This window comes from Salmo salar, chromosome 18 (assembly GCF_965601325.2).
Source record: "Salmo salar chromosome 18, fSalSal1, whole genome shotgun sequence".
NCBI lineage: Eukaryota > Metazoa > Chordata > Actinopteri > Salmoniformes > Salmonidae > Salmo > Salmo salar.
In genome coordinates this window covers 91,824,937-91,833,277 of record NC_138308.1, presented here as the reverse complement: position 1 = coordinate 91,833,277, position 8,341 = coordinate 91,824,937, and the positions used below count along the sequence as shown (strand labels likewise).

Genomic DNA, 8,341 nt, shown 5'->3' with positions numbered 1-8,341 from the left:
GGTTAGCAGATGTTATTGGTCCACCCATGGTTAGCAGATGTTATTGGTCACATGGTTAACAGATGTTATTGGTACCATACACATGGTTAACAGATGTTATTGGTCACATGGTTAACAGATGTTATTGGTCACATGGTTAGCAGATGTTATTGGTACCATACCCATGGTTAGCAGATGTTATTGGTACCATACACATGGTTAGCAGATGTTATTGGTACCATACCCATGGTTAACAGATGTTATTGGTCACATGGTTAACAGATGTTATTGGTCACATGGTTAGCAGATGTTATTGGTACCATACACATGGTTAACATATAATGGTAGTGTTGTGAAATGCTTGTGCTTCTAGTTCCCGACAGTGAAGTAATATCTAACAAGTAATCTAACAATTCCACAACAACATGGTGATGTAAAAACATGGTGACAAATCTTGATGTAGTGCATTATATAATAAGGTACACATTAATAAGATGCCTCAATATTCGCAGCCATAGGTGATAATATCTATATGGGAGCTGATCCGTGGTCAGTACTGTGGAATAATTCTAATAAGGTAATATTTGAACGGAGAAAGCTGCGCTGCGCTGCCTTTCGATTCTATCAGTATCGACAGGTGCTTCAACGACGCACTTAAAAGGCTCTACAAATACATGGTCAATCTGCATCTGCATTAGCCGCGCGGCATTTATGGTGATATGGCCTCTGCAAAAGTCAGGGAATTCATATTTCTTGCGCTTCGCTTCGCTGTTGTGAAGGAAGTTGTCAGATACGTTTGTTTGTGTTTATACAGGACCTCCCGCCCTCATCTACCATCTACCATCCATCTACCAATCACGTCAACGCGGAGCTCTATGGAGCGCTCATATTGTTACTAAAGTTGAGAGGCGCACAGCGATGCCGTAAAGAGCTCAATTTTGCCTGTGGAGGCACGCATTGCTTCAAACAGCATCGATATGGCGCTTCAGACCACGTTTCCAGATCGAGCATAAATTGGCTCTTAGTTAACGTTCTTTCTGTGTGGTATTTAGGTTGGTACAGCACTTTGTGACATCGGCTGATGTAAAAAGGGCTTCATAAATACATTTGGTTGACCTACCACCATAACCCGTTCAAAGACACTTGTCTCCTCCCCTTCCATCTACGCTGATTAAAGTTAATTTACCAAGTAATGTCAATAAGGGGCGGCAGGTAGCCTAGTGCGTTGGGCCAGTAACTGAAAGGTTGCTAGATCGAATCCCCGAGCTGACAAAGTAAAAATCTATCCTTCTGCCCCTGAAGAAGGCAGTTAACCCACTGTTCCTAGGCTGTCATTTAAAATAAAAGAAATTGTTCTTAACTGACTTGCCTAGTTAAATAAAGGTTTAAAAAAAGGGGTCATGGAAAGAGCAGGTGTTCTTAATGTTTTGTATACTCATTACTCTATTGAAGATTAAACATCAAGGATCGGACACTCCCCCCCCATTTTCACCTAAAATGAAAAAAAACTGCCTGAAGAAAGGATATGAAAGGATATGCTGATTCTTGATACCATTTGAAAGGGAACACTTTTAATTTGAGGAAATGTGAAATGTAGGAGAATAACACATTACATCTGGTAAAACATAATACAATGAAAAAAACATGCATTTTCTTTTACATTTTTTTCTCCATCATCTTTGAAATGCAAAAGAAAGGCAATTATCTCACTTAGGAGTCTAGACGCAATTTAGATTTTGCCCACTAGATGGCAGCAGTGTATGTGCAAAGTTTTAGACAGATCCAATGAACCATTGCGTTACTGTTCAAAAGTCTGCCCAAATGTGCCGAATTGGTCAATTGATACATTTTCAAGTACATAACATACAACAATTATATGGTAATAAAAACTAAGTTTACACACTCCCATGAATGTCATAAATGGTGGATCATTAGCTGGACACCGATGAGCAGCATTAGGTCAAAATGGATGATAAATACTCTTGGACAAATTGAAGGTGATATTTTCTGTTAAGTAAAAACATGTTTTAATGTATCAATGACACCAGTCTGACCATCCTCATCACCTGAGAGACTAACAAAACAACCAGGAAGTCCTGTTTACATTTTAGTCATTTAGCAGACGCCCTTATGCAGAATGTCTCCTACTGGTCCCCCGTCAGCTTCGAACCCACAACCCTGGCGTTGCAAGCGCCATGCTCTACCAACTGAGTTACATATAATAACCTGAACACATCAGACTTTGGCAGTGTTTATTTACATGGGCAGCCCAATTCTTATCTATTCCTAGAACGAAATTGGGCCTTCATGTGCTGTTGGCTTTATTGGAGTTGGGAGTTCCAACTGGGAAGATTCACTTGAATGGCCCTCCCTCCAAGTCGTAATTACACGTGGGAAACTGAGATGACGCTGTTACCCATTGCCGAGTTTGTGACGCTTCCCCACTGACTTCTCAACTTTTCAATCAAAAGATGACGACAAATCTGTTTCTTGACAACTTGGTTTGTCCATTTCACTTCCTAGCCTTTGGTAACTGTTCCTCTGTGATGCGAATCTCTTTGATGTCTTAACTCTTGTCAAAGTGGATAATGTAGCTACATAATGAGGCTATCTTTACCATATTCGCAATGTTAAAGTGATGCTCCAGAGCTTTTGTATTTTTTCAGCCAGTAGTTTTGAAAGTAGTGATCACAAGCCAAAAAGGGGTCCCACGAAAATTGTGCACAATTGTGTACTACGTCATCCATTTCGTATGATATGAAACAAATTGTTTGCAATTTCTAGGATGTTAAAGAATTTGTACAATATGATTTAAAAAAAATGGAAATGCTTAAAGGGATATTTAAGGATTTTGGCAATGAAGCCCTTTATCTACTTCCCCTGAATCAGATGAACTCATGGATGCCATTTTTATGTCTCGGCATGTAGTTTGAAGGAAGTTGCTAACTAGTGTTACCGCAATGACTGGAAGTCTATGGCAACTGCTAGCATGCTAGTAGATACCATAGACTTCCAGGTATTGTGCTAACACTATTTAGCATTGGCTCGCAAAACTACCTCTAACCTCCTTCATACTGGATGCAGAGACATACAATTTGTAAAATAAAATCCTAAATCCTAAAAGGCCTAAATCCTAAAATTCTAAAGGCCTAAATCCTAAAGGCCTAAATCCCGAAGTATCCCTTTAAGATCCCAAACGGCACCTTCAAGCAAGTTAGCTAAATGTATTGTTAGCAACATTAGCTAGCTTATCTAACTTGCTAAAATCTTAAATGGTTGAAGAATTGTTCCGACTTCAAAAAGCACTTGAACACAATCATGTCAGACTTGCGACTTCCTTCCTTCCTTCCTTCTCTTTTTTCTTCTTCTTTAAAACACAATACAAAAGATACAAACAAAAAACATCACACAACATCACTCCTGCCCAGACCCACCTGCTCACACTCCCATCTCCAGCATCACTCTCCGTCATATGGCCTCAAACTGCACCATTTTGTTTCTCTCCATTGCCCACACTTTCAACATTTAGATAATAAAGCATTTGAATTGCAACTTCCTTATTGGGAAGTTTTCCACTTCTGATGTGCACATGAATGCCCCAATAGTTTTCTTTCTTTGTGGATGTTTTTAACATGCATAAACAGATTACTCTTCACACTGAATCTTTTCCCACAGTCACCACAACTAAATGGTTTCTCTCCTGTGTGAGTCAGTATATGATTGTTTAGGGTCTTCTTGTGTCTGAATCTTTTCCCACAGTCTCCACAACTAAATGGTTTCTCTCCTGTGTGAGTCCGTATATGTTCGGTTAGAGTGTGCTTGCGACTGAAACTTTTCCCACAGTCACCACAGCTAAACAATTTCTCTCCTGTGTGAGTCTGTATATGTTCTGTTAAGTTCCCCTTCTGAATGAAGCTTTTCCCACAGTCGCCACAGCTAAATCGTTTCTCTCCTGTGTGAGTCCGTATATGTTCAATTAGGTTCCCCTTCTGACTGAAGCTTTTCCCACAGTCACCACAGCTAAATGGTTTCTCTCCTGTGTGAATCAGTTTATGCCTGGTTAGGTTCTTCTTGAGACTGAAGCCTTTCCCACAATCACCACAGCTAAAATATTTCTCTCCTGCGTGAGTCCTCATGTGCCTGGAAAGATCTTTTTTGAGTTTGAAGGTCTTGCCACAAACAGGGCAGGTGCAGGGTTTCCCATCGTGACAGAGTTGGACATGAGCCCCCAGTTTACAGGTGGAGTTGTAGCGTTTTTTGCAGAATCTACATTCACTGGGTCTCTTCCTGGTGAGAGTCACATGTCTCTGCAGGTCAGCTTTCAGAGGAAACGTTGTACCACAGTCACGGCAGTGGTGAGTTTTTCTAGACGTGGTGCTGGGTTTGGAACAGTGTTTCTCCAATAGTGGGCTGGGATCCAATAGTGGGCTGTTGTCAAGTCCTACTGTGTCACTGCTTACAGCTGAGCTGTGGCTGGAGGCATTGTTTTGATTATCTGGAGGGTCACAGGGAATGTAGAGACCCTTTAGGTTGGTCACAGTGACAAAAGGTTTGAGATCCACTGGTTTAGAGTCACTCTCTCTGCTCTTCACAGTCTTGGTTTGGGGAAGAGTCAAGGACCAAAGATGGTCCTCCTGATCACATTCCCTTTTCACACCTGAAGGAGTGAAATCGAACTCTATGATATCAGGCTCTAGACCTTGAAGCTGCTCTTCCTCCTGACTGGTCCTGACTTCCTCCTGTTCCTCTTTAATCTGTGTGGGCTCTGGGTCCTCCTGCCCCAGACTGGGACTCCACTCCTGCTCACAGTGCTGCTGCTCAGGGGGAACATCCTCTTCAGAGACAGAGAACTGCAGGGAGTCTGGAGGGAAGGAGAGGATGTTATTTATATACCACATCATTAAATAGAACACTTTAATCATACAGGTGAATTATAGATATATATGATTTTAAAATATCAAATGGCTTTATTGGCATGGATGTCTATGATCTACACAGCCTGTAGACATGCCTGAGTCCAGCTAGGTATATGCTCTTCTTAACACATCCCATATAAGACTTGGGTTCTCATTCCTACTATGGAACTCACTGTGGCTAATGTGTACAAAAGTCCTGACACTTTGTCTAACCCTTAATAATTGTTGTGTTCAATACGGTTTTGGAAACCTTACACTCAACTTTCATATCAACCCAAAATAATATTACACCTGTGCTGTTTAGTGTTGCACATTGACCTGAACTACAACACTCCCTGAGCGAATGGAAACAAGGGGTGGGATCAAAAACAAACGTGGGCTCGAATTGTAAAGTTATTTTTGGACGATTATGATGTTCAGTTTTTAGGTTTCCAAAAACCATATCACAATCAAGAATCAATTGTTTTTTTTAGATAGAGCTGAGACACAGAGTTTTATTTTTCAAATGTATGCCAAACAAAGACCATTAATTCCAAAGTTAAAAAGACTACTTTTAAAAATGTCCACTGAAAATTTTACAAAAACACATTTACTTGAAGAACAGCACAGATGTAAAGTTTGGTAACAGAATGACTGTAAAATCTTTTTTTTGTGTGACCCAAGTTTTCTAAAAACTGTAAAATATATATTCTGATTCAAGATTCAAAGATGTCTGCAGTAAGAATGGGATGTCAGCTATGATATTACACCTCGAGTTAAAAAAAACTACACTGAACAAAAATATAAACAACATGTAAGGTGTTGGTCCCATGTTTCATGAGCTGAAATAAAAGATTCCAGAAATGTTCCATAAGCACAAACAGTTTATTTCTCTCAAATTTTGCACACAAATTTGTTTACGTCCCTGTTAGTGAGCATTTCTCTTTTGCCACGGTGTGGCATATTAAGAAGCGGATTAAAAGGAATGATCATTACACAGGTGCACCTTCTGCTGGGATAATAAAAGGCCACTCTGAAATGTGCAGTTTTGTCACACAACACAATGCCAAAAATGTCTCAAGTTGAGGGAGCGTAGTGTGGGTGAGCGGTTTGCTGATGTCAACGTTGTGAACTGAGTACCCCATGGTAGTGGTGGGGTTATGGTATGGGCAGGCATAACAATAGGATTTTATTGATGGCAATTTGAATGCACAGAGATACTGTGACGAGATCCTGAGGCCCATTGTCGTGCCATTCATCCGGTGGGGTGAATGGTAGCACCATGTCTAGAAAAACTCACCACTGCCGTGACTGTGGTACAACGTTTCCTCTGAAAGCTGACCTGCAGAGACATGTGACTCTCACCAGGAAGAGACCCAGTGAATGTCGCTTCTGCCAAAAACGCTACAACTCCACCTGTAAACTGGGGGACACCGGACACCTCATGTTTCTGTTTCAGCATGATAATGCACAGCCCCATGTTGAAAGGATCTGTACATAATTCCTTGAAGCTGAAAATGTCCCAGTTCTTCCATGGCCTGCATACTCACCAGACATGTCACCTATCGAGCATGTTTGGGATGCTCTGGGTCGACGTGTACGACAGCGTGTTCCAGTTCCCACCAATACCCAGCAACTCCGCAAAGCCATTGAAGAGGAATGGGACAACATTCCATAGGCCACAATCAACAGCCTGATCAACTGTATGTGTCGCGCTGCATGAGGCAAATGGTGGTCACACCAGATACTGACTGTTTTTTTAATCCACACCCCTACTTTTGTTTAAGGTATCTGTGACCAACAGATGCATATCTCTGAAAATCCATAGATGAGGGCCTAATGAGTTTATTATATAATAATGAATTGGTAGGTCCAACTATACTTCTTACTTCTGTAAACCTTCATTATCCTTCCTCATGAGGGAGAGAAATTAGAAAACTATCTTAAAGATACAGCGAGCTCCAAAAGTATTGGGACACTGACAATGTTTTTTGTTTGTTTTGGCTCTGTACTCCAGCACTTGAAATGATACCATGACAATGAGGTTAAAGTGCAGACTGTTAACTTTAATTTATAATCGGGTGAACCGTTTTGAAATTACAACACGTTTTGTACAAAATCTCCACATTTTAGGGGACCAAAAGTATTGGGACAAATTCACTTCGATGTGTATTAATCAAATTCACTTATATGTGGTATTAATGTAGTCAAAACTGAGCCAAAACAACAAAACACGTGTTACTGTCCCAATACTATTGGAGCTAACTGTATGTGGAGTTTTTGTAACAATAACAAGACACTTTGTAATGCTCTTAAAATCTCACATTAGGCAAATCATTTCTGCAAAATGAAAAATAAATGTTATTAGTTGGCCTTCCTTAGTGGTCTTAACTTCAGTATTATTGTGTTTTGATGTATTTCTTATATTTGTCTGGTAGATGTTTAAGACCCCTTTTCCATTTTTTTAAAACCAGAAATCAAAACCTTTGCTTATTCCTAAAAAATGTTAAAACATGCATCTATGCCTTTATTAATATATTCATTTGACATGCTCCTATGAATTTCACATGTTGGTGCTCATGGGTCATTTTACTTGGAAATGGCCTCTGTCCATTTACCCTCAGCTGATCCAAAAGAAAGATATAAAATCTCTAAAGAAATGCATCGGCGTCAGAATGGCAAAGCTAGCCAGTTATGCTATTTCAATACGTTTTTCGTGACACACAACTTTTAAAATCATGCACGGGTGGATCTTACATTAAATAGCTTAGCAGTGATCACTTTAGCCAAACAGTTTATCAATAAGGTAGAACTATAGCTAGCTATCAGTAGCGCTACATACGAACCTATTCTACATAGTTGATTCCCCGGTGTCCTCCGCAGCAGTCTCCGTAGCCGATCATTCTCCTCCTGGTATTCTACTACCGTTTTCTCAACTGCCCCGAAAATGTCCACAGCAGCCGCCGTTAAACGATCATTTAAAAACAAACGCAACAACTGTAGTTTAGACATATTTCAGTCGAATGACATTTGGGTAACGTTACCCTACTTAGTTCAGTCAGTATGTCTTTCTTTCTTTGCTTCACACAAGGACTGCAAAATCAAAACAAAGTATTCTCTAATCCTACTTCCGTGTTCTAGTCAAATAATAATAATTAAAACAAATGTTTTCCTTGGTTGTAGTGGGTGGCGAACCCGGAAAAGAACAACAGCGCCGCCAGCTGGATTGGGGTTTACTACTCCACAAGGCAGCCTACAAACCAGTAGAAACTGGTTTAGGATCATCAGGGGTCGACTTTATAACATTATACAATATTAAATAAATATCATGAATGAGCAGCATTAGGTGAAATCTGATTAAACATACTCTAGGTCAAAAGAACAAGACCTTTTCTGGAATTTTATTTGATGTATCAATCACATCAGTCCAACCATTTTCTCATCAGCATGACAGAAATGACAACAAC

The 8,341-nt window shown here is 40.1% G+C and overlaps 1 protein-coding gene across 1 annotated transcript; it reads right to left on the bottom strand.

Annotated features, from left to right (window-relative positions):
- Positions 1-1,528: 1,528 nt before the first annotated feature.
- Positions 1,529-8,026, bottom strand: LOC145850190 (uncharacterized). Its single transcript, XM_045700537.2, has 2 exons — positions 7,721-8,026; positions 1,529-4,840 (listed from the first exon to the last, which is right to left on the bottom strand). The coding sequence occupies exons 1-2, from the start codon at positions 7,884-7,886 to the stop codon at positions 3,537-3,539; spliced, it is 1,470 nt and encodes a 489-aa protein (XP_045556493.2). The 5' UTR covers positions 7,887-8,026; the 3' UTR covers positions 1,529-3,536.
- Positions 8,027-8,341: the final 315 nt, after the last annotated feature.